The 27,749-nt window shown below is 47.2% G+C and overlaps 13 protein-coding genes across 13 annotated transcripts; 7 read left to right on the top strand and 6 right to left on the bottom strand.

Annotated features, from left to right (window-relative positions):
* The first annotated feature begins 310 nt into the window (after window positions 1-310).
* FOIG_12724 (uncharacterized protein) lies at window positions 311-2,074 on the top strand. The gene has a single exon (XM_031213661.1). It carries the CDS (start codon window positions 418-420, stop codon window positions 2,002-2,004), a length of 1,587 nt encoding a protein of 528 aa, XP_031056619.1. The 5' UTR covers window positions 311-417; the 3' UTR covers window positions 2,005-2,074.
* A 362-nt stretch (window positions 2,075-2,436) lies between these two features.
* On the bottom strand, window positions 2,437-3,345 carry FOIG_12723 (uncharacterized protein; the record flags this gene model as incomplete). The annotated part of the gene is made up of 2 exons (XM_031213660.1): window positions 2,437-2,597; window positions 2,646-3,345. The coding sequence occupies 2 exons, from the start codon at window positions 3,343-3,345 to the stop codon at window positions 2,437-2,439; spliced, it is 861 nt and encodes a 286-aa protein (XP_031056618.1).
* A 569-nt stretch (window positions 3,346-3,914) lies between these two features.
* Window positions 3,915-5,357, top strand: FOIG_12722 (uncharacterized protein). The gene has a single exon (XM_031213659.1). The coding sequence runs from the start codon at window positions 3,964-3,966 to the stop codon at window positions 5,164-5,166; it is 1,203 nt and encodes a 400-aa protein (XP_031056617.1). The 5' UTR covers window positions 3,915-3,963; the 3' UTR covers window positions 5,167-5,357.
* A 565-nt stretch (window positions 5,358-5,922) lies between these two features.
* Window positions 5,923-8,320, bottom strand: FOIG_12721 (uncharacterized protein; the record flags this gene model as incomplete). Its single annotated transcript, XM_031213658.1, has 3 exons — window positions 5,923-6,835; window positions 6,892-7,860; window positions 8,256-8,320. 3 exons carry the CDS (start codon window positions 8,318-8,320, stop codon window positions 5,923-5,925), a joined length of 1,947 nt encoding a protein of 648 aa, XP_031056616.1.
* Window positions 8,321-9,725: 1,405 nt separating this feature from the next.
* FOIG_12720 (uncharacterized protein) lies at window positions 9,726-11,628 on the top strand (the record flags this gene model as incomplete). The annotated part of the gene is made up of 3 exons (XM_031213657.1): window positions 9,726-9,794; window positions 9,863-9,956; window positions 10,016-11,628. 3 exons carry the CDS (start codon window positions 9,726-9,728, stop codon window positions 11,626-11,628), a joined length of 1,776 nt encoding a protein of 591 aa, XP_031056615.1.
* A 206-nt stretch (window positions 11,629-11,834) lies between these two features.
* On the bottom strand, window positions 11,835-13,666 carry FOIG_12719 (uncharacterized protein; the record flags this gene model as incomplete). The annotated part of the gene is made up of 6 exons (XM_031213656.1): window positions 13,396-13,666; window positions 13,185-13,338; window positions 12,977-13,128; window positions 12,747-12,922; window positions 12,449-12,688; window positions 11,835-12,393 (listed from the first exon to the last, which is right to left on the bottom strand). Exons 1-6 carry the CDS (start codon window positions 13,591-13,593, stop codon window positions 11,835-11,837), a joined length of 1,479 nt encoding a protein of 492 aa, XP_031056614.1. The 5' UTR covers window positions 13,594-13,666.
* A 542-nt stretch (window positions 13,667-14,208) lies between these two features.
* On the top strand, window positions 14,209-15,685 carry FOIG_12718 (3-carboxy-cis,cis-muconate cycloisomerase; the record flags this gene model as incomplete). The annotated part of the gene is made up of 3 exons (XM_031213655.1): window positions 14,209-14,490; window positions 14,548-15,069; window positions 15,128-15,685. The coding sequence occupies 3 exons, from the start codon at window positions 14,209-14,211 to the stop codon at window positions 15,683-15,685; spliced, it is 1,362 nt and encodes a 453-aa protein (XP_031056613.1).
* A 323-nt stretch (window positions 15,686-16,008) lies between these two features.
* On the bottom strand, window positions 16,009-17,262 carry FOIG_12717 (uncharacterized protein; the record flags this gene model as incomplete). The annotated part of the gene is made up of 4 exons (XM_031213654.1): window positions 16,009-16,205; window positions 16,279-16,501; window positions 16,566-17,020; window positions 17,067-17,262. The coding sequence occupies 4 exons, from the start codon at window positions 17,260-17,262 to the stop codon at window positions 16,009-16,011; spliced, it is 1,071 nt and encodes a 356-aa protein (XP_031056612.1).
* Window positions 17,263-17,560: 298 nt separating this feature from the next.
* Window positions 17,561-19,744, bottom strand: FOIG_12716 (uncharacterized protein; the record flags this gene model as incomplete). The annotated part of the gene is made up of 2 exons (XM_031213653.1): window positions 19,076-19,744; window positions 17,561-19,021 (listed from the first exon to the last, which is right to left on the bottom strand). Exons 1-2 carry the CDS (start codon window positions 19,313-19,315, stop codon window positions 17,561-17,563), a joined length of 1,701 nt encoding a protein of 566 aa, XP_031056611.1. The 5' UTR covers window positions 19,316-19,744.
* Window positions 19,745-20,213: 469 nt separating this feature from the next.
* FOIG_12715 (uncharacterized protein) lies at window positions 20,214-21,349 on the top strand (the record flags this gene model as incomplete). Its single annotated transcript, XM_031213652.1, has 2 exons — window positions 20,214-20,928; window positions 20,991-21,349. The coding sequence occupies 2 exons, from the start codon at window positions 20,214-20,216 to the stop codon at window positions 21,347-21,349; spliced, it is 1,074 nt and encodes a 357-aa protein (XP_031056610.1).
* Window positions 21,350-22,230: 881 nt separating this feature from the next.
* FOIG_12714 (uncharacterized protein) lies at window positions 22,231-23,598 on the top strand (the record flags this gene model as incomplete). The annotated part of the gene is made up of 2 exons (XM_031213651.1): window positions 22,231-22,248; window positions 22,309-23,598. 2 exons carry the CDS (start codon window positions 22,231-22,233, stop codon window positions 23,596-23,598), a joined length of 1,308 nt encoding a protein of 435 aa, XP_031056609.1.
* Window positions 23,599-23,990: 392 nt separating this feature from the next.
* Window positions 23,991-25,028, bottom strand: FOIG_12713 (uncharacterized protein; the record flags this gene model as incomplete). The annotated part of the gene is made up of 3 exons (XM_031213650.1): window positions 23,991-24,124; window positions 24,181-24,750; window positions 24,797-25,028. 3 exons carry the CDS (start codon window positions 25,026-25,028, stop codon window positions 23,991-23,993), a joined length of 936 nt encoding a protein of 311 aa, XP_031056608.1.
* Window positions 25,029-26,191: 1,163 nt separating this feature from the next.
* Window positions 26,192-27,742, top strand: FOIG_12712 (uncharacterized protein; the record flags this gene model as incomplete). Its single annotated transcript, XM_031213649.1, has 1 exon — window positions 26,192-27,742. One exon carries the CDS (start codon window positions 26,192-26,194, stop codon window positions 27,740-27,742), a length of 1,551 nt encoding a protein of 516 aa, XP_031056607.1.
* Between the last annotated feature and the right edge of the window lie 7 nt (window positions 27,743-27,749).

Below are 27,749 nucleotides of genomic sequence, written 5' to 3'. Positions count from 1 at the left end.
AGCGCGTCGGATTCCTAGCTTTGGGTTATTTTGAAGGGCCTGAAGGGCAAGAAGGATTCTAGCTTCATTTGAAGATTGTGGCATACTGGGTTGTTGTATAGTATTTGATCAGATAGTAATGATGTAAGATGAGGGATTTTTGGTCAGCATACTTGTCCGGTCAGCATGCTTATCAACCACGTTAATTATAAAGTTCAGGCTTCGCCTAGCCCACCTTTGTCAGCAAGCTTACTCAACCAAACCACGATGTCCCTTTTAGTCTTAGTGCTGACAGACACTTACAGAAGATGACTGTAGATGACATGATATAGTATTGAGAAGTTGAGTGTTTTTCTGAAGCTCAAGGACTGATCTTCTGACAACAAAACGTCGACACTATTGCAAATCATTCAGAGAAGAAACTACCGCCAAGGCGAAATGCTATCGTCAATTGAGTCGCTATACCCCAAGGCTTTCACTGACCGCTTGCCAAGAAACGACTCCGTCGTAAGGAAGGCCAGGGTTGCATGGTTCAAGGCGGCAGGCAGCAACTTTCTCTACCTGCAATTGCTGTTCCTTGGTCTCTTTTGCTATATCCTGGGCTCCCTATACCAGCAGACGAGCCATACGCATAATCTTCGAATCGTCTTTGTTGACTACGATGGGGGTGCAATCGGTCAGGCTGTGCGGGGTGCATACTCATCTCTTCGTGGAAAAGACTATCCCTCGTTGATTGAAAGGCCAACCTCCGACTTCCCAACCAAAAACGACCTACTAGAAGTGGTCTGCAAGACAAGGTACTGGGGAGCTTTCTTTGTCAGCAAGGGAGCTTCAAACCGGCTCCAAGAGGCATTGGACGGGAATGGCACAACCTTGGGGTATAACAACTCGGATATAATGGGGTATATATGGAACGAGGCTGTATATGCGCCCATTGTAGACTCCGCGATCTCGATAAATCTTCAGCTTCTATCCGAAGTCGCCAGGGTGCAATATAGTACTGGGAATGGGACAGGTAATATTCACTCTGTCTCCGGCAAGACCGCCCTGGCTGTCCTGGCTGAACCATGGAAGCTCCAATCTATAAATATTCAGCCAACCTCTCAAGGATCAAGAGCAATCTATAACACCGTGGTCATCATCTTGATCATGATTGAAGAATTTTGCTATCTTGGTACGATCAATGGCCTCTACGCACAATTCAAATTGTATACCCGCGTCAAGGCGCGCCGCATTATTTTGGTCAGGCTTATCCTTTCCCTCATTTATACGCTCATTGGGTCGCTCTGCGTTGTAGGTGCTATCTGGGCTTTCAAAGCGGGCTGGGATGTAAACGGCAATCAGTTCGTCTTGTCCTGGGCTACCATATGGCTCTTTGCCCATGTCAACTTTCTCACGCTTGACGTCTTTACCATTTGGCTACCGCCTCCTTTTATCCCCATGGCCCTCGTCTCCTGGATCATATTGAACGTCACCTCCTTGTTGCTTCCATTTGATCTCAACCCGGCATTCTACAGAGTTGGCTATATCTTCCCAGCTCATGAAGTTTATCAAGTGCTTACCCACATCTGGTCGAGGGGTTGTAATCCGCAACTGCGATACGCCTTGCCAATTTTATTTGGATGGGAGATAACCACTTTCTTGTTGAGTTCTCTCGGAGTCTACCGTAGAAGCCACTTTGCTATGCTTGGAGAAGAGCAGCAGGAAAAGGATTTTAAGGAGCGGCTTGATGCCGCTGTGGCGTTTGAGATGGCAAAGATAAAGCAGGCAACAGAGAGGCATAAAGAACCCCCCAAAGAAAAGACTGTATCGGCACGGCAGGAGATGCATTCTGATGCACATGACTCCCGAGGGGTAGGTGAGGAGGAAACAGTTCGAGAGGAGCTCGCTGAGGTTCTAGAGTCGGTTGAAACAAGACAAAAACTTGAAAGGGAGACGGAAAATCTGAGCAATGTTTGCAGCTTTGGACCAACATTCGAATTGCCGTTTAAATATGAGAGTGGAAATGAAGGGGTGAGACGGTAAGCTCTTGGGCACCTTCTCAGAGACGCAATGTGGTAAGGGCTTTGTTATGCATGCGGCGAAAGCGGCCATAGTTGTAATATAAATAGTAAATAAAGGATAATATATAAATTAAATATATATTAAACTAATCTTATTTAACTTCCTTAAGAGGGGAGTAAAGCCCTTAATATTATCCTACTAATTTATGGCTTAGTGGTATAATATTATATAAAACATATTATATTTATATATTTTATTCTTATTAGATTAAAATTATATTATTTCTGATATTACGTTCCCTATTAGTTAATTTTAAATAACTACAGCAAGTATATAAAGGTTTACAATTAATAATATATTTCATAACAGGGCAGCTCTGGGGTAAGTAGATGGACTTGTAAGTATAATTCGAATTACTATATGTCTATAGTGTTGCGCTGATGCCTAAGGCACTTACAGGCCAATAAGGCCATGAGTCAAAAGATTCTGCTTCTTGATTTCATCCTTCCGCTGCAACAGCTCTGTGACGTCCCAATTGGTCCAAAGAAACCTGCCTTTCAGATAATCAGCCTCTTTCGAAGTAGCCAGCCAGACACAGTACGACGCCGGGAGCCCTGAAAATGTTAGCCCGAGAACTCAAAATCCGGAAATGGTGAACTTACGAATGTTGTCCACTGTAGCGATATCACCGGACTTCTTCTGCATCTCCGTGGCAATAGCACCGGGATTGATGTTGAAAACACGAAGATGAGGGTTCTCCTGCTGGACAAATTCTACCATCTTTGCGAATGCAAGCTTTGATGAAGAATACGCAGAGTAGCCCGGGATGGGAGGCAGATGTCCAGCTCCAGATCCAATATTGATGATCGTGTCGCCGGGTTGACTTTGCTTCAGGAACTGCTGGGTCACAAGTAGGCCTCCTTTGACATTGATCTCAAACGTTTTCCAGTAGTCGTCGAGATCAGAGTCCAGCAGGGAGCGATGGGCATCTAGATATCCTGCGTTCTGGATGAGGATATCAATGTGGCCGAATGCTGCAATGGCCTGCTTAAAAGCAGATGCAACAGCCTCTCTATCTGTGATATCGGCTTCGGCATGATGAACTGATACTGGAGTACTAGTAGAGAGATTTTTGATCTCCTTTACAGTACTGAGTAACTCTGTACCAGTCCTTCCAATAATAAATATTCCTTTGGCGCCAGCGACGGCGAAGGCCTTTGCGATTTCACGACCTATTCCTCGACCTCCGCCTGTAACAAAGACGACTTTTCCCTCGCAGGATAGGTCGGGATTCGTTTCAGAGATCCTATCGTAGGTGTCATGGTGATATGTTGGAACAAAGTCTAGCTTGAAAGTAGCCATGGCTATAGTGATATTGAATGTTAGAAATGTGATGGTTGGAGATGTGATATAGAAATGTCTGACAGGAGATCGGCAACAGAAGCACCAGTTCTTATTTATACCCAGAGATCTAGACGACTAAACCAAATCAACTAGTAATTAGAAATTATTGATTTATAATAAGATGACTAGCAAAAAGACGAGAGCTATTACCTTATGCCTCTGCGGAGCTTACTTCCGCCAGTTATGCTTCCACCTTTATCTTGATCACCTGACAAGATCGTATCATACTGAGTAAAGTTGGGTAAAGCTACTGTCTTTCTCAGTAATAAATATTTTAATTATGTATAGATAGCCTCTGAAGGACAATTCTTATCCTCATGCAAAGATGTTAATAAGTTGATGTATAAACTTGAATTGTGTACGACTTCGAAAGTTACCATGTCAATTTATTAATTGGCTGGTGGGAGTGGAAGAGGAGCTTGCGGAAGACCCACCAATTAAGCAGCGGAAGCCACAAATGAGCGGGACCAATTAGAGAGTCCTCATGTGCGGAACTCCAGATCCCCTCACATAAACTTCCCCTCATCATCGTAAGCAGTGACTTTAGTTGGAAGACAGTGCCTATTTTTCTTTTCCATGCCACCTCCTTATCGCCAAGCATGCGCTGCATGCATCAAGTCAAAACGACGATGCGACATGGCCGTTCCAAAATGTTATCGTTGTCGTGTCCGATCACTCGAATGCCTTTATCCATCTCCCTCTACACGACGAACCCTGGCGCAAAACTCAAAAGCCCTTCCTCAAGAAACCGCAAGAATCACGGTGAACGAATCTCAAACAGAGTCAGAAAATGCGAGTATTGCACCTGATATAACCTTCGATGCTGATAACCTCGCCTTGCCGCCCTTCCCAGACTACGACTTGGACTGGCAGGAAGCAATGGCAAATCTCAATGACTTCCTGGTGCCCGACTTATTGAATCCGCATGACACGGCTGAGAGGAGTGTTTTGGCAGGCGAAAAATACCAACGTCGTATTGTATACACCATTGAGCAGTTCAAGTCATACCCCAAGCAGTTGGTTCTTCACGGTCAGGTTCCATTCATTCATAGAAGAGTAGTCGAAAAGTATCTCCCCAAGCCACTTACAAGAATATTGGCCATTTGTGCTCTTTATGAGAGAAAGTCTGAGACGAATCAACAGCTGGTCTATAGTACTATTCAGCAATATGCTGATGAGTTGATTGATGTCACACAACTAGCCGACTCTGACATCGATTTATTGTCTTCGGTTCAGGCATTCATTCTACTGCAAATAATTCGCTTACTGGATGGAGATATCCGGCAAAGAGCAAATGCTGAGAATGTGGAGACCTTCTTCGTCAACGGTATTCGGCGCTTACAACAGCGCATGAAAAGTGTTGAAGACTCGACACAAATCATGAGCAGTCAACTGAGGACACCAGGTTCTGATGCCTGGGAAACGTGGAGTCTTGCTGAGAGCTTGAGACGCACTGTCATAACAGGATACTGCCTGCACGGGTTGTATTCGTTTCTCAGGAATGGCTGGGACGATGCTCACCATGAGTTTCCGACGTTATCGTTTTTCGGTCAAAGGGCTCTTTGGTGCGCTACTTCGAGATTTGAGTGGGAGTCGGCTGTTGCTAAATGTCATACATTGCCTATACGCTTCGCTCACTGGGAGTCTGATATGGCCACTGCGAAACCGGAGGATATGGACGAACTTGGGGTTATTATGATGGCGCTTACGAAGGGAATAGATGACTGTTGTCACTGGGTTGGGGATGGTCTCCTTGAAAGCTTTGGACTCAAGCCTTAAAGCTACATCTCAGTTGATTTGATAATTATGCTTTTGTCTCATTGTGGCCTGATCGGCCCCACGATGGGACGTACGTTGTTGACGTCAAGATCTTAATCTGAGGCTTGAATGAAGCTTGACATTGCTTTCCAGGCAATTGATTAACCGGAGTCAACCGTAAAGTCTTTTAACTCCGAAATAAGCAAAAGTCCTCATAACCCATTTTAGATTCTGCCCCGTCGTCACTGGGAGACTTGCCATCACTATATACAAAGAACGCTAATAACACGGGGAGTAGAGCATTAGCCTGGGCGGATTCGTATTCTTCCTGCCGATGAATTTCCTCACATAATTCCGAGTGCACTCCTGCAGCAAGTCTTGGCTAATAGAGCCGAGTCTGAGTCCCATAAGGAAGAGTATCAAATCATCCCCTTCGCTAACCGAGGTACCACCTTCGTTGGAGGTCATGATATTCTTGAACTTACAGGCACTAGCTCAGATTAAGGTGGTTCCATCTTACATCCACGTTGATGGTCCATTCGACTTAGGGTTTGTCGCCGATGGGCTACACCTGGGGCTACCAGGTACTCAGCGGGCAAATTCCAGGATCCCCGTAGTACAGTGTAGTTTTGAGCTTCCAGTCCAAATAGACCTGGCTACTAGACAAAGTATATATCAAAAATGGCAAAGAGGGAAAGACAGAGACAATTGTGCAATAATGGACTGATATAAAATATAAATAAATAAAATAGAATCCTTTCTTTAAAAGTCCTATATTTATTGATATAGATTTAAGCTTAAATCCAAGGGTATTATATCAAGAGTATTTACAAGTTCCAGCGCTGATGCTATTGGCCAGTCCCAAATATTCCACTGAAGCTGCTCAAGATCAGGCAGTGTTTCCAACTCAGAGAATACCTTCTTGCAAAGTAGCTCCAAAACATCAGCGCATTGGCCAATATGGTTCCCAACATCATCTGTATGTCTATGAAACTCCCTCAGAGTTGCAATACATATTCGAATCAGATTCTCGTCTTGATCGACTGTTACAGGGTACCCTTTCCAGCCCGTGAACAGGATTGTTAACCCTGCTTGCCACAACATGTGTATTCCATTGGGATAGAGAAGTGTGACAAGCATAGTCTCTGGCCAGTCGCCCATCATGACTTGACCTGTGGCATGATTTGTTCCCAGCGTGCCTAGACTAGAAGACAATAACTCAACAAGGTTAGCAGAAGCCTGCCCGCATGCTTTGAGGGATGAAACGAATTGGGGGTCTGCAGTTGTAAACGACAAAGCCGGTCGATGTATGTGAATTGTAGCAACGCAGTGTGCAACTCTCAGAAACGTGGCTTCTAGAGACTTGGTAGTCACCGACGTGGCCGGCTCAGATTCAAGCTCAGGTTCAAGAACAACCCGCTCCCACATGTTAAGCTCAGCTTGTAGACGTGCAATCTTAGCAACGCCTCCTCGGCGCCGGGTTGTAGTGTAGAGGTCTTCGAGAGTACGGCCAACAATGCGAGCAAGCTTGAACAGACTAATGGCTGTATCCACTTGTGATCGCTCACCCGGTAAAGGGAATTCGACATGAGTGCGAGACAAGAGGTTATGATCGACACTTGTCGGGAAATCGGTATCAACATCTTGATCGCGAATCAGACGCGGCATTCCATGGTAAGCGCTTGAGAACCTGAGGAAGGAGTCAGTAACAACGCAACAGGGCAAATTTTTGAGTTACTGGCATACGCATCTAGGGAATACTGGCACCACCATGCCCGCCTTCTCAATTCCGTCTCGAGGGGGTCAAACTTGAATCGATCAGAATGTCGATGTAATCCCAAAGTCTGAGCCAGTCGGGTAGCTAGACCGGATATGTGGGATGCTGTTGAATAGCGCCCTGACAGCTGAACATATATCTGTGTGATTACTAGACCCTGCAAGCTTTGCAAACATGGCTGGCCAATAACTCTTTCCAACAAAGTAGTGGAAATCATGTAAAAGGGTTCAGAGGCACACAAGAAGTGATTGTGCTGCTGTATACAATCTCGTTTCTGGCCAATCATTCCTAATGCAAGTAGAGCAAGTGTTTGGTAAAGGATAACAACATCATAGCCTGGACTTTGATACGAGCTCAGTAGCCCATGGATGGCATCAATTGTCGATGACCTGTGAACAATAGGATACAATGGCGTCCATCTGTCTACTGTCGCTTCCACAATCTCAATTGTGTTAGGAGGAAGTTGAGCGATAATATCCACCACTGGCGACGCAGAACTGTGGACTGAAGCTCCCCAAGGACTATGTAGGTATAAGCCATATGCACAGCTGGGAAGTGCATCCTTATGCATGTGGAGAAGTTGAAGCTGCTGTTCAGCTTGACTTATGAAGTGGACCCCTGTAGTTGAACCGCCAAACATAGGTGCTTGTCGATCATCCGCTACAAGACGGCCCATATGGCCAATCACAGGCTCCTTCATTGGGTTCAAAGGAACGTGTTGAGAGGGGACTTGGGCGGTGCTCATTTGATGGCTAGATGAGCTGGACGTCGTAGGGAGTGCTGTTCCTTGAGCAGCCGACTGGACAGAAAGCGGTCGGGTACTCGTCCGAGAGATTGGAACTGCTGGATTTTGTAGAGGATAAGCGGTGTCTGTAGCATGTTGAGAAACATCCGGTGGTGTTTCCCGACGTTGCTCAATGCCTTCGGTCTCGTAGAAACTACGATGTGTTAGAGGGCTATTGGGTCGCACATGGTGGAAAGCAACGTCTTGCCTTTTGCGCTTCCTGTTTCTCTTCAGTTTGGCGGTTGTAACACAGACAACATTAGCTTGGAGACATGGAGAACACTATAAGATGGGATCAGCAACACGTAGAGAGGGTGAAGATGCATATTGCTTACATCATGTTCATAGCCATGACATCGAATCTTTCTTCTAAGGCCTATATTAGTGGGGAGCGATGGTTGCAGACTCTCGTATTAATCTTGAGGTAGCTTAAAACAAGCTGGATTCTTCAATATAGGACATACCGTCGACAACGGTCACTATCCAACTCGTATTAGCATAAGCCATCCAAAAAGTGGTTATAAATTACAATGAGTGGTGGCAACATACCATACTTGACCTGGAACTCGACTAGTTGACGAGTCTGAGGGCGCTTCGTCGTGAGTTGAAGTCATTGTGAAGGCTAGAGAGATCCAGTTGCACTGTCCGAAAAATGACGAAAGGTTGTTCTCGTGTGCGGGGTCGGTTGACTAAGCGAAATCGGGAGTATAGGATGGGGAGATGTATATAACCAATTGAAAGGCAATTTCATAGAGGCCCTTTTGCTATCTAAAGTCTGGTCTTAAAAGATATTTTAGCTTCGACGAGACATATTAAGTAAGGATTCATAAGGGCGAAGAGGGTAGTCCATCGATGACGAAAATGAAGCCCCTTTCACTTAAAGCAACTAGCTATAATGACTTGAGCATTTATTCTATAGAGTAAAGGAGGGAGAAATAAAAGTTACCTCGGACATAATAGACTTGAGAAGTAGTTGTACAGGGATAAATTCTAAATTGCATAATCGGATAATCAGTTATATATCCTATTACCGTTTCCGAGAATACCTGGCTATAGTCTTATGCTTCTCTATAGTATAATAGCCACCCCTTCCTTGTTGTAGGACCCCATCTGGGTCCGTGGTGCTCTTCTATATAGATTGGACGGCTGTTTCCTTTCGATTGCCTTATGCATAACAAGTCTCTGTGCATCGCGAAATGCTTACCCTGTCAGGCCTTAGACCATCTCAGTTTAAGCCTCCCTGCTCTGCATATATCGTATCTTCAAGTGCTAATTGTAATATACTTTTATTGTTATAGAAAACATAATAAACTATATCAGCTGGTGTCTAGTTAGTTGGTGGTTGGATATTCCCCAAGAGTGTGATGTGGAAAGCATTAGAGCTGAAACTGATAACTAAGCTAATAATCAATCACATCCGAGTGAGGAAGACATAGTCCTTGATAATCTTTAGCCCTTGTAGAATGCAATGTTTCTTATTGGGCCTTATCATTTAGTGTGTTTTATATGTCTTGGCAAGGCTTTCTGTAATTAGCAGACGGGGATTAGCAGCTGTTTTCAGCACCGAATTGAGCATGTTGCAGAGATATGTTGAAGAAACCTTGTCCGGCTAAAATAAAGTCAGCCCCTGCAAACCAATTGGGTTCAACAGAGCACCCCGCAATAGGGGGCTGCTCTATCCTTGCTGTTATGGCGGGGTATAACATAAGCTCTTCAAGCTACTTTAGAAAGAAGAATAGCTAACTTAAGATATTTATATGTAGATCCAATCTAAAAGTTAGCTGTTTTATTCCCTTTAAACTTTTTCACTATACCTAGCTCGAGGCAGCCAAGCTCTACAAATTCTGCCTCACTATGTTTCGCTCCTTACTGACCCGAAAAAATGACCAACAGTGGGATCCTTTAATTTCTTTACATCGGAAGGAACCGCAAAGACCAAGCTTCAATTGGGTCGGCCTTGTTCTTGATTGCTTGCTTGTTCTATCTAGCATAGTATTCGTGGTGTTCGCTAGCCTGGCAATGGCAAGTAATGGCCAGCTTCTCACCAAGGGCTCGCGAGCACAATACTTACTTGATATCACTTTCTACGTAGGTTACTCAATACAGATTAATTTAGAGGCCCTATTTCAGCAGATGTAATACTGACACTATTCAAGGGCCCGACTATATTCCCTATCCTCTTCGCTGCTATTGTTGGTCGTGCATTAAAAGCTCTGGCAACATGGGAACTACAAAGGGGCTCTACTATAGGTAATATTTTAGATGTTATTACATTGAGTTAACCCCAAGGTTCTGACTTCATATCATAGGTCATATTGAAACGCTTTCCAGCAGTACTACTCTGATAGGAGCCATCGTTACACAGATCCAATTGAGAAACCTCAATCTTGTGGCCATTGCTCTTATCGTACTATGGGCACTTTCTCCAGTTGGTGGCCAGGCGTCACTTCGAGTCTTGCGGTCAGGGACTAGGATTACCAAGACAAATCATCAATTCCAAGCTTTAGACCCAGTGTCATCATGGAACGCCGGCAGCAGCACCAGCTATCCGATTTTAGCGCATGCCCTCTTTACGTCCTCGCTTATCACGACGAAAAAGTTTTATAATAAGCCACAAGATAGCTGGGGAAACCTGCGTATACCAATAGTCGAAGCCTTTGACAATTATCAGAGCCATGCATGGATCAAATTACCAGACAATGCTACCGAAGTCACATTTTCATCTCTTATAGGTGTTCCAGTCAACCCAGGACTACCTAGCGAGCCGACGTTTCTCACACTTAGTACCTCTTATATGTATCTGGATTGCCCGACTTTTCATACGAGTCCCCTGGAGCGTGACCAATGGCAACAGTACGAAGCACCTCCATGGACCAATTTTACAGCTGACCCTCCTTCGCTGGAAAACTCCAATGATACATGGGCGCATTATCATACGTTTACAGGAGATGGTGGACCTATTGTGGCCAAGGGCTTCCAAATAGCTCTATCCACCTGTCTTGGAATTTGCTCTCACAGGCTAGTGCCACGAGAGGCTCGTAGGGTCATTTGGGAGTCAGCCACTAGCAAGACCTTCGCACACATTGATTGCACTTTACATACGACTTATGTGGACGTAAGATATGGTTGCGTTGACACTTCCTGCTCTCCGATTGAAGTACGCTTATCACCCTATAAGCCAGATTCTGGTCATTCCACTAGCCCCGGCATCTCGGATGGCAATCCTCAGGATCCTTGGAATAATCGCAACTTCACCGGCTTTGACAAGGGCTATAGCAACGCACCCTCAAACTTTTTGAATACGATGGCCTCTGCTTTTCGTATGAGGAGCGCTCGCGACATGGTGCCTCTTCTTGGGTTTATACTATCTCCGAATGACACAATGGCTGCTCCTCCCGACGGCGTTTTCTACGAAGATGTCACCAGTATTGGCAAAGCAAAGTTTCAGGAGAGACTCTCGCAGTTATTTAATACTTTGTTCCTCGCCGGCATCCAGCCATCTGCCATTACAGGTGCTATGCCAGTAACGGAAGAATTACCATTTTCTGCTGTATCAGCGATTACCGCAGAGACAAGAATAACCAATAACATTCTTGAATGCAATAAGTCTTGGTTTGCCATAATGCTAGTCATCAGTATTATCGTCTTGGTTATATCTCTCTCTGGGGCATTTCTTCGAGCTATAACGCTGGTACCAGATGTTTTAGGAACATTGTCGATGATTACTTTAGATAATCAATGTGACAAGGAATTACGCAAAGCATCCATGCTTGATGGCTTGGAACGCTCTCGTTTACTTAAAAAGGTAAGTATTAAGCTGGGTAACGTGGAGCAGAATGGCCTATTAGGTCGTATAGGTTTTTCGGCACCGGCATATAATGAGGAAGGATCTGAACTCCATGAAAATGGGTTATATGAGTAGTCGCACTTGTTGCGGCAAAGGTGTTAGTGCTTGTAGAAAGCAAAGATTTATTTATATTTTATGGTCCTTTAGCTATAGATTCACTATAATTAGTACTATTATGTCCTTCGGTATCCAAGGTTCATTTAACACAAACGAGTTAATTAATTGCTTCAAGTTAACAATAGGCCCAAGTTCAAACCCCTTTTATTTTAAATCAGAGTTATCTAGTAGGCATAAAAAGCAACACTCTCGTTCTCTGACTCAAGGATCTTGCGGTTGAGTCTCTTCAACCAGAATCTCATAGCCCAGGCACACATGATGCTCGTGGCAGCAAAGGCCACCATGGTGGAGAATCCCATAAGATAATCGGGACCATCTGATGAGGGCCAAAGGTAAGCGCAATAGATGTAGGCCAAGTTGGCTGTAACATTGACCAGAGCATACGCAACCGACTTTTTCTCAGGAGTTTGAGAGAGGGTATTGCTTACCCAGCCCAGAATAACCGATCCAACCGAGTAAGCGCCAGTAGCATAAAGGAAAGTTGCTGTATATCGCACTGCTACGTTAACAGTTGCACATGACATGACGAAGCCGATGACAGCCAGAGACAGGCCTGCTGTGATATGCCAGGTCCGCTCATTGAAGTGACCAGACGACCATGCGAATGGGATACCAAGAATGCCAGAAACAAAGTATGGAGGTGCGGTGAGAAGCAAGGCTGTAGTAGACTTGAATCCCATGGCACGGACAATGGTCGGGAAGAAGTTGTTAAAAGAGCATGCACTGGGATGCAGTTAGCATGACCAGCCAGCAAAGGTGACATCTCGAAGCAACATACCTGATATGGAGGTTCTGCATAAGGCAGAAAAGCCAGGTTCGAGGATCCTTGCAAGCTTGCTTGAGACCTTCCCAAGTTGTACCTCGAACCTGCTGGCCGACAGTATCTCGACTAATTCGCTTGATGCAAAGTTCGCGCTCTTCAGGCGTGAGCCATCGAGTCTCGGAAGGGTCATCGGGGAGTAGAAAGAAGCCAAATACCGCGACAAGAGCTGTTACTGAGCCTTCAATGATAAAGAGCCTGGAGGTTTAAGCGTTAGCAATTAAACCTTGTGACTGATTGGAAGTTGTTTACGTACCACTGCCAACCAGCAATTCCTTTGACTTGGTCGAGTGTAGAGAACGTAGCTGCCGCAATAAGCCCTGAACAGCCGGTGCTTACGACCTGGCCAGTGTAGAGCAGCGAAATGCGTGTAGCGAGTTCTTTTCGAGTGTAGTAGATCGATAGTAGATAGAGGGCGCCTGGATAAAATGGCTGTGATAATGCATTAGCAGTTGTAGGCGCAAGTGGAAGCTGGCAAGTACTTACAGCCTCTACAAAACCCAAGAAGAAACGACAAGCAATCAGGCCAGAGTAATTCTTGACAGTTGCGGTACAAGCTGACACGGCGGCCCAGCCAATCATGCAGCAGGATAGATAGATGGACGGTCTGGTTCGTGTCATGAACATGTTTGAGGGAACTGTGAAGTGCCAGAGTTAGCTTCGAGAGTCATGATGATGTGATGGCAGAGCATACTTTGCATCAGGAGATAACCAACGAACAGGATCGAGATTGCGGTGTTGTACTGGACACCTTTGAGGTTCAGGTCTTTTTCGAGGCTATTCAGGCGTGCTTGGGGCAGAGCGTTTCGATCGAGGTAGTTGAGGAAGTACATGGCCCAGAGAATAGGCTTAATCGTTAGCAATTCTGCGTGAAGACAACGGTAATCATTGGATCCAAGTCTCACCATGATCATCCTGTCCAGCTTCCGGACCAAGGCAATCTCAGCAGGATCAGTCTTGGTTGCAGCACCCGAGTAGTCTCCGCGATGACTATCAACTCCGTTCTGCTCGATGACTTTCTCATCGTGAACAGCGTCGAAGCCTGCGTCAGGTTTCACGTCCTTTGGAGGGATGGACATCTGGGGCCCCGAAAAGACAGCCATGACTGCGTTACAAAGTGTGCAGAAGAACTGGCAAAGAACTGGCAAAGAGATGTCTACTGTAGGTAGATCAAGATGAAAAAAATTCAGGAACTTAGATTGTCAAGTCTGGAGAGCAAGGGAATGGATCACAAACCGAGAGCTATCTCTACGTTTTTATAAATCTCTGGGGTTAGTTTTTGGCCTAAGCCTTCAAGCTCAACATTCCCGCTGTATACCCCATGGAGAAGGATTAGTCGCGGGGTGAATGCGGAGAAGCACAAAGGTAAACCGTTGGACAATTGATCTATGCTGATAATAGGGTAAGCCTTAAGCCGCTATCCCGCTATTCCGTTATCCCGCCCACGCGAGTCATGCTTATCCCGCATTAAGCGAGCCCAACGCTGTATCCCGTTCCCCACTATTATTGTAAAGCGGGACGACAGTATCGGGATAGGGAAAGTGATTGGTATATTCCAGCGGGCCATCGGCCTTCGGTACTGGTCTTGCTGTGGACCTGTCATGATGAGTGAGTGTATACTTAAACCTCGACGTCCTTTGTCATGAGACCCCAGAAGGATTCATGCTCCTTGCTTTCTAGCCTCACTTTCAAGCTTTTAGCACCTCAAACACACAACAATGGCTGCTGCAACCGTTCATGATACTTCTCTGTTCAGAGACACTTTCGGAACAGAAGAAATTCGAGAGTGCTTCTCTGAACGATCATATGTCTCGAAATTGATCGAGGCAGAATGTGCCTTGGCTCAAGCAGAGGAAGACCAAGGCGTGATTCCTTCGGGAATCGCCAAAGTCATCCGTGAGCATTCTGATGTGTCGAAAATCGATTGGCCTTTGCTTGCAAAGAGGGCAGAGGTTGTCGGTTACCCCATCCTTGGTCTTGTCGAACAAATGGCTTCTTGGGTACCTCATCAGCAATGTAAGTACACAACCACTCGTCTGAATTAAGGAGTGCGGCAGCTAACAAGAGAAGCCGGATACATTCATTGGGGCGCTACAACACAAGATATCATGGACTTGGCTTCGCAACTACAGATCAAGGACGGCATCGCAATCGTGGAGCGCCACCTCGGTGAAACAATAAACACCCTCGAGTCAATGTCTTCCAAGTACCGAGACACGCCAATGGCAGGCCGAACACATCTACAACACGCCCTACCCATCACTTTTGGCTACAAATGTGGTGTTTGGCTTTCTGGGCTTCGACGTCACGCTGAACGCCTGCAACAAATCAAGGAACGGTGTCTTCTGGTGCAATTCGGCGGCGCTGCTGGTACTTTGGCTTCGCTAGGTAGCTCAGATGACGGTATTCGAGTACGAAAGAGGCTAGCTGCCATCTTGGGTCTCAAAGACCCCGTTATCACCTGGCACGTCGCTCGAGACACCATTGCTGAGGTCGTGAACTTTTTGGCTTTGATTGGAGGTTCATTGGGAAAGATTGCGCTTGATCTTATGATTATGTCGTCTAACGAGCTGAATGAGGTAAGCGAACATCGCCATCTATTTCTGTAAGAGCGAACTGACATTAATTGATTCCCAGGTTGCTGAGCCTTTTGTACCTCATCGAGGAGCATCATCGACCATGCCTCAGAAGCGAAACCCCATCTCGAGCGAGATCATCCTAGCACAATCTAAGATCCTTCGGGCACAAGCAGGGCTGGTATTAGATGGTATGGTATCAGACTTTGAGCGTGCCTCGGGACCTTGGCACCTAGAGTGGGCTGCACTTCCGGTCGCGTTCATCTCGGTGGTTGGTTCACTTTTTCAAACAAACTTTGCACTATCAGGCCTACAGGTCAATGCCGGGGCGATGAAGGCCAACCTTGAGTCAACACGAGGGCTCATTGTTGCTGAGGCTGTCATGATGAAACTGGCTGAGTTTATAGGACGACAGGAGGCTCATGAAGTCGTCTACGGTGCATGCGTAACTGCCATCGAGGGAAACCTATCCTTGATAGAATCACTACAGAAGATTGAGCAAGTTACGAAGCATTTAAGCACAGAGCAGCTGACGTCGTTGGTCGATCCAACAAAATACCTCGGTTGCTGTCAATTAATGGTTGACGAACTCTTGAGATTAAGGACATCAAAGCTTTGAGATAGAAAGCAGTAATAGATTGGGTTATAAGTAGTTAGTATTACAGTATATATCTAGACTTCTATGCAAAAGTCTCAAGCAAGTGGCCCTCTTTCGCCGTTGCCACCAAACTTATAGCTGTCAATGCTTATGACTTTAGGTATGCGTGGTAGTCAAGAAAGTCACCGTGTCAAGCCGTTTATTGGTCCAACCCAATGGAACTTACTGCTTGACCAAACACCTCGAGCACGACCGCCTCTTGAGTCGAAGCAGTCATCTAAGTTCTGTGAGGTGATATAAGCTCTGAGCCATATGTCTCAACTGCAAATAACTATTGAGGAAATTTACACAATTGGGAGGTTTTTGCTCTCGGACAGCCCCTCAACTCCCACTGTTAATAAATTAGGGTTCTCCTCGAGCTGCTTCCTAAACGCGTGACTCTTAAGCTCATTTACATCCCAGTTGGCCCAGACAAAGCGACCATGCAAGAACTCCGCCTGTGGGCTAGCGGCCCACACAACAAAGTGCGCTGGGAGATCCACTAATGAGACATATCAGCATCTCGAGTGAATAATAGAGGCTATAATCCGACAAGGATACGGTTCGAAACTCACCGCTATCGAATTGATACGAAGACTCAGTACCACCAGCTTCCTTCATCCCCTCAGTCAAGATAACACCGGGATGGACAATGGAGATTTGCATATCGTCTGGCTGGATAGCACGGGCCAACTGCTGGAGGACCAGCGTGCCAGCGCTCTTGGAGAGTCCGTACGATGGCCGGTCTTGTACCATATTCCATTGGTAAATTGCTAGAGTAGAAAGTCCGACCACGACCTGTGAGTGATATCCAGCATTATGTAAGCGAATGCAATTCCTTTTGGCTAGTGAGAACCCATACCTTCCGTCCGCCCACTGCCTGCCCTTCCTGCTTATAAAGATACTCAGTAAAGTCAATATTTGCGCGAAAGTTGACGTTAAAGTCCTGCAAGATGTTATCTCTGCCGTTCTCAAGCAGAGGTTTCATCGCGCCATTGGCAGCGGCATTTAATATGAGCACATCCACGACGATCTCGTCCGCTCGAAGGCGGGTCCAGAGCGATGAGGTCGACTCCAGGCTGGATATGTCGCACACTCGCGCTTCAGCCACGGTAGGTGACCCAGTGGTGGCCGCCTCCTTTGAGAGCTCGACAGTCGCTGAATCGAGTTTGTCGACATGCCGGCCCAGAATGATAACGCGCTTGGCCTTGGCGGCAATGAAAGCCTTGGCTATGGCTAACCCGATGCCGCCGCTCCCTCCTGTGATGAGCACGGTTCTCCCCTCTTGGCTTAGTTCCGGGAGTTTGGGGGAGATATCTGCGTAAGGTCCTTTGTAAGGCCCGGAAAATCCATCTTGATATACCTTGGTCGTGACGAATGAGTGATGGCAGGATCTGAACACCCTCGATGGGATTGTCTTTCAATGTATAATATAACGGGCCTTTTGATTTTGAGACAATAATTTGCGGCTTCTTACTAATGGAACTGGAAGCTTCAAGGGTATCCTCGCCAATCGGGTAAAAAAAGGTTCCGACATTTGTCAGTTGCGGAGTTTGCATCTAAACAGCGAGCTCCAGAAAAACAAGTCTTTACGAGCTAGTATTGTTTGTCTGAATGACAATTCCAAATAGCAGCAAAAGCTACGTACTGGGCTACAAGAATAGGCCTGACTCAGTCGCTGCTCCCTTAATGAACGCCACTAGGGCTTCGTGAACAAGACACTCGTCGGTAGATACGACTAAATCCACCTCGGTCCGTGCACAGAGTTCTTGTAACTACTATGTGAAGTAGTAATCTCAATCTCAATCCAATATTCAGCATGTTGATGTCTAAATATAGTGCCCAACTTAATCGTTATTAAGCAGCAGCATCGATCCACCGTGCAAAGCTATCTGCCGACGGACCAACATGTACCAGCTCCTTCAGTCTCCTCTTATTGATCTTGTAACCAACGTAAGGATACTTCTCTACGAAAAATGCCCCACCTGAGAGCCTCTTGAACTTGCCCAGCTTCGTCTCAACATATCCCTCCAGCTCTCTAGCCAGGTTGCCCAAAGCCGAAGACCTTTCCTCGGCATTTAAATCGTGGCTTGGTGTCGCATCGGGCTGAAGGACAACAAAAGCTGTAGGATGTTCCTGCTGGGTCTCTTGGTCACGGATACCCACCACGACGGCTGTTGCTACGGCGGGATGGTCAAAGAGAACAGCCTCAAACTCAGCTGCTGAGGCGTGGGTACCGTAACCGTCGCCTACACGGAGTAGCTCTTTCAACCGGTCAACGATGAAGACATTGGAGTTCTCATCGATGTATCCGACGTCACCAGAATGGAACCAACCATCAGCGTCAAAGTCCTTATTAGCCTCCTCATTGTCCTTGTAGCCAGCAAAGCGAGCGAGGGTATTCCTCACAAGAATTTCTCCTTGCTCGTTGTGACCAAGGTCCTTGCCAGTCTCAATATCGAGGACCCTGGCTTCGAAACCGTGGACGAGAGTGCCACTTGATCCTGGCACAGATGAAGCCTCGTCGACTTGGAGGGCGATGAGGAGAGTCTCTGTAGTACCCCATTCAAGAGTCAGACGAACACCATTGAACTTGTCTTGAACTGCATCCCGGATCTTGGTATGGACAGGAGCTCCAGCAGATAGAAGCCATTTGATGCTGTTGTAAGTGACCCCGACCTTCTCCGACTTTGCGATCTGGGCTGCGAGCGGTGGGGTGACAAACAGAAAGGTGATGGCATATTTGTCGATGAGATGAAAGGTAGATTGGTCAAAAGGCTGAGTGAGAATAATGACAGGAATACCAAGAAGGATGTTCAGACCGAGGTTCAGCTTTGCATTGATTCCATAAGCGAAAGGCAGAGAGGACAGCCAGACATCCTTCTCGGGATCTGTGTCGGAGGGTACGGTCAGGCGGGTTGTGAGGAGATTGGCTGCCCAGTGAGCATGAGTTGTGAGGAACGACTTGACGTTGCCTGATGAACCACTTGTACGGTAAATGAAGGCGTAGTGCTTTTCAGTTTCCTCGTGGGTGGAGAGTCTGAATCCACTGAAGAGCTCCGTTTCTTCGGCAAGCAGAGCTTCGATGTTGCTGATTCCATCAGAAGAGCTGTCCAAGCTGATCAGAGGAATCCCATTAAACGCTTCAGCTGCCGGCTTTGTGATAGATGCCAGCGTCGAGTCAGTTATGATCAACTTGGCGTCAGCTTGTTCGAGTCTGGGAATAATTGCCAGAGCATCAAGTCCTTGCTGAACAGGAATTGGAGAGATTGTAGCTCCAGCTGCTAGTGCTGCAAAGAAAGCAATAGGATAATTTATCTGTTAGATGTCAGTTAAATCAGCTGTGTAGACAGGAAGGCAAAGATGGCTCACAGAGTTGTTGGCTAAAAATGCAATGACATTATTAGGCTTGATACCGTATTTCTTGACAAGAACGCTAGCCAGTCGCAAGCTCTTGTTCTCGAGCTCTTCCAAAGTTAAAGTCTCTCCGGTGTTGTGGACCTGGTATAAGACTTTGTCTTTGGAATACTTCTCTCGAGCAGTGTTGAAGATGAAGTTGAACACGTCCGTGGAGGGCGGATCAACCTTGGGAAACTTTGACTCAAAGACCATCTTGGGGGTAGTGGAGATTGTGACTTGAATTAGAAATGTGAAGACCGTCTGATTGATCTCAAATCAAGGCATTAAATATTGAAGTTGCTTCGGTCTTCCACGCGAGCCTTGGTCTCTGGCTTGAGAGGTATGTACCCCATCCATTTCGACAATCTCGTCTTCCTGGCAGAAAAGCACATCAACAGAATTACATGCCGACAACCTACTTACTGTGTTTCAACATACAACTGAAATTGACGCAATTGCGATGCCAACTTCCTATTCTCGTATATTTCCAGCGCGCTCCGAGCCCTGTAAGAGCTAATGCATATCACTCACCATCTCGAAACGGCTCGTGAAGATCAACTAGCCTTTCCCCAGGTTAGCGTAAACCATGACGTGGCGGTTCTAGCATCACATAAGCAGCTCACGTTCCCAAATTCCGCGTCTACGCGACATAGGGGTCCTCGATGACGCGACCAGTCAGCGCAGTTTTAGTCGGACTTGCATGGATATACGGGATATATGCATAAACTTTGCCAAGGGTTCATAGCTACTTCGCCGTGACAATTGCAGTGTCCTCCCTGGTGCCGAACTGGTTCAGGGTATGCTGACAGGGTACCAGCTCCGATGCGGCCCGGATCGTCTCTACCACCTAAAAGCAGACATGGCTCGTGAATGACGGATGCATACACGACTTTCCAATTGAATGGGCAGACATTTGCATGAGGCTCTTGTAGTAGGTGATTGAGTATGTGTTTAAGAAATTGTTCTAGTCTTAATCCATAAATCGGTCATAGGTCCAAATTTGAGAATTGGAGCAAGGCTTAACAGATACAGCAGTGTTTAGACTAAAACGACCAAGCTCTCATACAATTCTACCACAACGACTTCGTTTTTGTCAAACAATCTACTGAAAATGGCGTCCAAAGAAACTGCCAGTCTCCCAGTCATTGATTTTGCCAAGATCATTGGTCCCTCGATCTCCAGGTCGCCAGGAGTCCTGGAAGTCAGCATTAAAGAAAAGCAAAAACTCTTCGACGCCTTTGTCAACGTTGGATTTGTGTACCTGTCAAACCACTCTATCCCTGATTTTGCTCGAGAGAATCTCTTCTCTCACGCAAAGAAGTTCTTCGCTCTTCCCGTATCAGAAAAGGCAAAGGTCGAGACGGGGGAGTCCAAGGGCTTCCATGGATGGTTTTCTCCCGCTCGAACTTCAGGAGATTCTCGTCATTCTGATCTCAAAGAGGCTTTTGATGTTGGGAAGGAGAACGACCCAACGAGGCCAAATCAGTGGCCTGAGAACTGGCCAGAGTTCCGGGACGACATGAACTTCTTCTTTGAAAAGTGTCATGAGGTCCACCTTGTTCTTCTTCGTGTTCTAGCAGAGCAAGTCGGTGTCGACGGGAGCTTCTTTGAGCCTCATGTTGACGAAAAGGACCACTTCTTCCGTGTCATCTACTACCCTGAGACAACTCGAGCTGCGTTCAAAGAAAGGACCAGGGCCTCGGCACACACAGACTATGGTACCCTTACCCTGCTCTTCAACGATGAGAGTGGGGGTCTGCAGGTGCGCCGAGCCGACGGGAAGTACATCGATGCTCCACCGATTCCCGGATGCGCCATTATTAACGGTAAGCTACTGAACCCTGGAGAGATTCCTCTATGCAAGATGGAAATGACTAACCAAGAATAGTTGGAGATCTGCTGTCCCGCTGGTTCAACGACATCCTCATCTCTACCGAGCATCGCGTTGTGGAGCCGGTTCCCAAGGCTGATGCCGACGGCAACATTCCTGAAATTATCCCGGCACGCTACTCCATTGCCTGGTTTGGCCATCCTAACCGAGAGGCCTTAGTTGAGCCCATCAAGGCTTGTTGCACTGCCGCGAACCCGCAGAAGTATGGCGCAGTCTACGCAGGAAAGCACGTTGTGGAGAGATTGGCGTATCTGCATAAAAACGGCCAAAACACCACGACCTGGACTGATGATATGCAACGCGAGACGTCTGAGGCTGTAGCTAATGCTCCTCTGCTTCAAGCAGGTAGTGCATGATGTTTAAGCGATATTTTTAAATAGTCTCTTTATTTAATTATTTCAATATCATCTGTGAAAATCATGACATGAAAACAATTAACGTTGATGTAACCTCACAGTATTATTCATAAGCTATGAACTCGTGATATGGATACTTAGTTCACTACTCTTGGTCAAACCCAGCAAGGACATTTTTAGTGTGAAATGGAAGGCAGTTCCTGTAACGCAAACCTCGCCCGCCCAGCTCACTATGCCGCTTGCATACAATCCCTCTCACGTCTGAAGAAAGCGTTGGCCAGGATTGTGACTCGACGTGCATATGCAGCCGTATTTCTGGCCAAGTGCCATGGTTAATTATGTCCGAGCAACACCTCCCCGACGATTCGGTCTGCCACATCGATGCAATTCCAACTCCGACCCGCAGAAACTCTCCTTCAAGCCTTGCATTAGCGGATCGGGGCCTCTAGCATAGTCTGTTTGCCACGATAGCATCCTACAGGAAGCCCCCACGTCTTGCAAGGCACGGTTTGGTCAGCAGCGGAATGTAACTGGCACGAACTGGGAACACAACAACTCATGGCAAAATCACGCAAAATCGTGACATTGTAGGCCTACGATTGAGGCTCGTTTCTGCTCGCTGCTATTGACCGAAACCCAAGCCGAGTGTATGCCAGGAAGATCTCTGGTTGATTACATTTAGAAATAGACTCCTTTATTTATTTCTTATGTTTAATTATTGAGATCAGCGATATCCTCAGAAATCATTTGTCTCTTCGACCTTGTGCCAATATATTTTTGCACTCAGAGGCTCATACAATCTTTGAGTAACCCATTGATAAACAACCATCGCACAATTGGACAAGTGGCAACCACTACGGGACATGTTCCATACACCCGCGATGCATGTTGAGATACCGGTAAAATCTTTACCCAGGAACCAACTCCTACCGTTGCCGCTGCTAAGATACCTTGATTAGACATACAACCTCCGTCTTTCTACCGGTTACCGGAACCGAAAGTCGTCAGCTTCAGCGTTAGTCAAGGAAATCACGACGAATGGCAATGGGGCCATCCATTGGACGCCAGACTCATGGCGGTCGAAGTACGCTGCTCAGGCCGTAGAGTACAATGATACCAATGCCCTGGAGGATGTGTGTGCATCGCTCAAGCAACTGCCACCTCTTGTTAGTCGCTTAGAGATAGAGCAGGCTCGTGTGCGCTTCTACCATGTTGCTCTGGGTCGTGGCTTCATCATCCAAGGAGGAGACTGTGCAGAGAGCTTCCACGATATACAGCATGATATCATCCATCGCAAGGTTGACCTGCTCCATCAGCAGAGCCAGATACTCGAAGATGCGATAGGAAAGCCTGTCATACCACTCGGACGTATTGCAGGACAATACGCCAAGCCAAGGTCAAACCCCCTCGAGGTGCTCCCAAATGGCGACAAGGTGCACGCATTCCGAGGCCACATAATCAACTCTGAGGGACTCGAGGATAGAAATCCAGACCCAAAGCGGCTCATGTTGGGTTACTTCTATGCCGCTGCGACGCAAAACAGCATCCGTCATGTCACTGGGTTGGCGAATTCAATACCTGGGAAGGCATTCAACAAGTGTCATCTTTACACGTCGCACGAGGCACTTCATCTCCCCTATGAATCTGCTCTTACGCATGAGTCTTATAACCTGTCAGCAACATCAATCTGGCTGGGTGAGAGAACTCGTCAACTTGATGGCGCTCACGTTGAGTACGCTCGTGGACTGCGAAACCCTATCGGCGTCAAGATCGGTCCAACAGCCACAGCAGCAGACGTGATTGCCCTCCTTGACACTCTGGCTCCCGATACTGCACAGTATGGCAAGGTAACCATCATCACTCGCATGGGACATGGTAGGGTCGGACAGGTACTTCCCGCCATCATCAGAGCAGTGCAGCTCAGTGGCCATCTACCTATTTGGATGTGTGACCCGTGCCACGGTAACACATTCACTACGCCAGATGGAATCAAGACTAGGAGGGTTGAAGTCCTGTTGGCTGAGCTTGAGGAGACATATGCTGCTCATCGGAGTCTTGGGAGTCATTTTGGGGGTATCCATCTGGAGCAAACGGGAGACGATGTCACAGAATGCTTAGGTGGTCCATCCTGTGAGAACGAGGGAGGTTTGAAGGCTTGCTACGAGTCGTTATGTGACCCTAGGTTATCGGGTGAGCAGGCGTTGGATCTGGTGCAACGCTTCGCTGAGTTTGTGAAGAACTTTGGTTGAACATTGAGCAACATCCACTCTTATACTTACCTAGCGGCTGTCGCAAATTAAACCTATATCTCTAAGCCAGTAGCAACTTTCATATGTGCCATTACTTGCGTAAGAGCTAGATGTTATAAATAGCAAGTTTAGAGTCATCATACAGAGCAGAGCTCTTAACAACATTGAGACCGCGACTTGCTACGAATATTGAGTCTTTGTATATAGCATTCTGGCCATTAACAACTCTGACTCTGTGTAAGATGATATAGGGACAAAACGTCTGTACATGGGTCAATATAAGACATCAAGTTCAATTTGTGTCACTGTTATGAACATCTCGGCAAGGTGGATCTCATTGAATGATAGAATAAAGACTCATACATCTATACGGATCTAGCTTTCTTCTCTCATTAAACCAAGGGCTTTCGTCCATACACATAATTGAGCTTAGGTTGATAGCCGTACGTCTTAATCTCGACCTCTAAAGCATCGAGGAACTCATGGAACTCCTTCGAGTTCGCTGCAACCCCAGGAATGCCACCTTCTGTAAAGCCATGATATTAGCATCTGGCGTTTTTGAAAATGATACGTTCGACTCACCAGGTATCTTCTCATCCAGGGTCCTGAAGCACTCGACCCAGAGCTCAGCTGACACATTCCTCTGGTCCTTGGATCTTGCGAGGGCGCCATAGCCATGATTAAACTGGACCTTGCGAACATCCTCCAAGCCAGCGTCGCGAAGGAGCCCTTCGAGCTTGTAAGCAATATGAATGTCCATACCGAAGCTGGCGGTAGACCACTCCTGTAAAGCAGCTTGCTTCCTCAGTTGAGGCCTGGTCTTCTGGTCTGCTAAATTCTCGGGGTCAATCCATTCAGCCTCGACGAGCTGTATGTAGCCGCCAGGCGTTAGAGACGAAACAAGGTTCGAGATGACACGAGGCCACTCGGCAGACTGGATACCCCAGATAAGCAGCCTCTGGTTGATCACGTCGAACTTGGAGGACCAGTCCCACGAATGTGGAAAGGGGGTTCTGACGTCATGACTCCGAAGCTCTACCTTGTGAACTGCATTCTCATCTGGCGCAGGGAAGAGATCAGATCCAATGTCAACCCCATAAAGCTCCAGATCGTGTGATGGGAGCTGGCGGGGCAAGTCGCGTAGCCAGAAGCCTACGAATGTCAATATCACGGACAGGCCAAGGCAACACAGACTTACCATCGGCAGCACCCGAATCTAATACGCGCAAGGACTTCTTCTCGTGGATAGATGGTACTACGAGTAATTGACCTCCCGTGGTAGTATTCATAAAGAGGTGTTGGCGGTGCAGTCTCTCAATCTCTTGGGCATGGTGAGGTAGCATGTAGCTTCCTTCTGTACCTGAGAATGGTGCCAGGGGCGTAGGAGTTGTCACGGCACCAGCCACAGCACTAACAGTTGCAGTAGACATTTCAGCAATTGGGGTTGCTTGGTACAGAGTTGAAAGCGGTCAGTCAGTCTATCCGCCAGTGATTAATAGGGGTTATTACTGTAGCAATGACCTTTTAACCTGTATTTAATGGAAATTGACATAAGAACACTGCATTTGTCTACTGGTTCAAAATAATTATGGCGAAATATCGCAATCGGAACTAACTATCACCCTGATTGAGCTGTCGGCTGTATCTGGCAATATTCATAAGCGCATAATCTGTATCCAATGGCAGAACAAATACATTGCCGTAATCCCTCGTATGAATGCTTCTGCAGATATCCTGCATGAGATCTAATAACTCTACCAGAAGTGATTTGCTTGCCTTTCTATTTCCGGGCAGCCCCACCATGCCATCCAACTCCGATGCTCTCGGAGTTGAGCAACCTTGAACTGCCATAAATCTCCGAGACTAAGCCCACAATTGCGTGCCGAACCCCTGTCGATTGCGCCAGACCTCCTACTGGTGACAATTGATACCATTTTGGCAAAGCTCTCTATGGCGCTTTCACTAACCTCGCTCTGCTAAGCTACCTTACTCATTGTCTCTTAGCCTGGAATGAGCACAGCGAACAACAGCTTCAGCATCAGGAAAGACTACACGAAATTTGACTCAGCTCAGATGAGACTACCTGCGAATAAGAAAAAAAAGCACTGAGGGCAGTATTTGGCTCAACCAACGGCAGGACTAAGGGGCATAGCGAGGACCAACACTTGGTCAGGGCCATCGGACATCGACAGACAACACGCCCCGAGGACCCGTTGTGTTAAGCCTCACGCGGGGATGTTTTAATGCCTGAGATTAATCTCCATTTTCGTTGCGTTATTCATCAATCATCTTGGTCATTCCCTCACATAGCCTCTCGTGCACGCGGCCGATTCCCTAGAACGATATCCAGACGTAAGAGTAAAGAAAGAAAAATATTATTTATCTTACAAAAGTCAGTCTGGGCATCCAGGATTAGGACTATATTTACGCTTCGGACACAGCCACATCACATCAGCAACCGACCAAGCTGTCGGTACAGTCCATCATTCGGTCCTCTATCATAGCCCTGCCCCTTCTCCTCGTCTGCTCTGCTTTCCCTCGAATCCTCTGCCTAACCTTGATCCTCTCTATCCACATGCTTCTGGCCCGTACAATGGTCTCCGCTATCACTCCTCCCCTTTCCTCCGCCGTGCCCTACCGACTCGCCAACCTTGCAAATCTCACATTGGGCTATACTGTCTACCCTTCGTGGACTCAGAAAGACGGACTTGTTGCCATGACATCTCCCCCGTCTCCTCCATACAATGACGATTCTTCGACAGCTGAGCGCTATCCTCTCATCATAAACAATGCGCTCTATACTCCGCCCGGAGTTTATAGTGTCCGACAGTTGGTCGCCACCACGTCGCCCCTACTCGATGTCATCATATCTCGACTTGGTCCAGATGGACCAAACGATATCCCTGCTCGCACTGTTCTCGTCAATGGTTTGGCCGCTTCTCTTGCAACTACAGGCAGAGAGTCTACACTGCCACTGGTCCACTCGTCCCAGGATACTGCGCGCAGGGAGATTGTGATCCAAGCAAACAAGATTGCAAAGACTCTTGTTGGATACGTCCACGACAGCATCGACCCTACCAATGCCAATCCCAAGATCCGGCTCCGAAGCCCCTGTGAGGGGCATCTCTGGACTCCAGCGGTTGCAGGCCTTCTGCTTGGGCCTCGAAGCGACTCCCAGTTGATGGAGCTCTATAACGAGTGGCTTCATCGCATGATTCTCCTGCGTGACAGCTTGATTCCCTTCGAGAACTACGACAAGGTGCCTCTCGTCATTCCCCGAGACTCGAGCCGAGGCATCCGCGATCTGGAGGAGCCTCGGAAGCTCTTCCTTGTACACTGCTTAACAGGTACGATCCAGCATGTTGCCATTGTCGATCTCGCCAAGGTCTTCACGGCTCGCCATCTCCCTCGAGGTGGCTACGGCTTCCAGTACTCCCAAGGCCTGGTTTTGCCAGCTTTCTTGTCTGGGTCTACTTCTCTTCACCTACTACGTTATCATCCAGCCCATGTCTATGACGTGGAGAGCGAGGTATTGTTTGACTACGAGCACAAGGAATACATCGACGCTCCCAGAACAGAGCTCGCAGCGAGTGAAGCCGTCTCTGAGGACGGAAGCTGGAATCTACCCTCTCTGCTAGGAGTTGACACCAGAGTCACCGAGTCTTCTTTGGCCATCGACGCTGGGAAAGACGCTCTTCGGCGCATTGTCAAGCTACGCCTGACGCTGTACTCGGGGAAGTCTGTGTCTGTTGATCTCGGCCAGATCGCCCGCGGCCGGCGTTACGCATATGAAGTCAAAGCGGACAAGGGATCTTCAAAGGCAACATCATCACCTATTCTCAGCGCACTCTCGGCCCAAGGCGCCAGTGGCATCCACAAAACAATTGTCCACGATGCAGCGGATATCCTCTCGCGACCTGGACTTGTCATCTCACCCCGAGTAAAGGACGGTCATGGAAACACAATCCATATTATTCCCACCTCAGACCCCATTCTCAAGCTAGCGCTTCTGGGAAAATTCTATCCTGAGAATGTTATCCTATCGAGAGAAAGGGATAATATAGATGCTTTGAGCAAGGCTGGTAAGGGATTCGCGGAACGCCTTGTAATCTTGGACCGGATTAATGAGAAGGCTTTAAGCTAGCTATAAA

The sequence above is a fragment of the Fusarium odoratissimum genome, assembly GCF_000260195.1.
Source record: "Fusarium odoratissimum NRRL 54006 unplaced genomic scaffold supercont1.28, whole genome shotgun sequence".
Classification (NCBI taxonomy): domain Eukaryota; kingdom Fungi; phylum Ascomycota; class Sordariomycetes; order Hypocreales; family Nectriaceae; genus Fusarium; species Fusarium odoratissimum.
This window is presented reverse-complemented; position numbering and strand designations above follow the sequence as displayed.

Excerpts from the sequence above, each read along its gene's own strand:
- FOIG_12722 (XM_031213659.1), top strand. The coding sequence starts at position 3,964 with ATGCCACCTCCTTATCGCCAAGCATGCGCTGCATGCATCAAGTCAAAA.
- FOIG_12724 (XM_031213661.1), top strand. The coding sequence starts at position 418 with ATGCTATCGTCAATTGAGTCGCTATACCCCAAGGCTTTCACTGACCGC.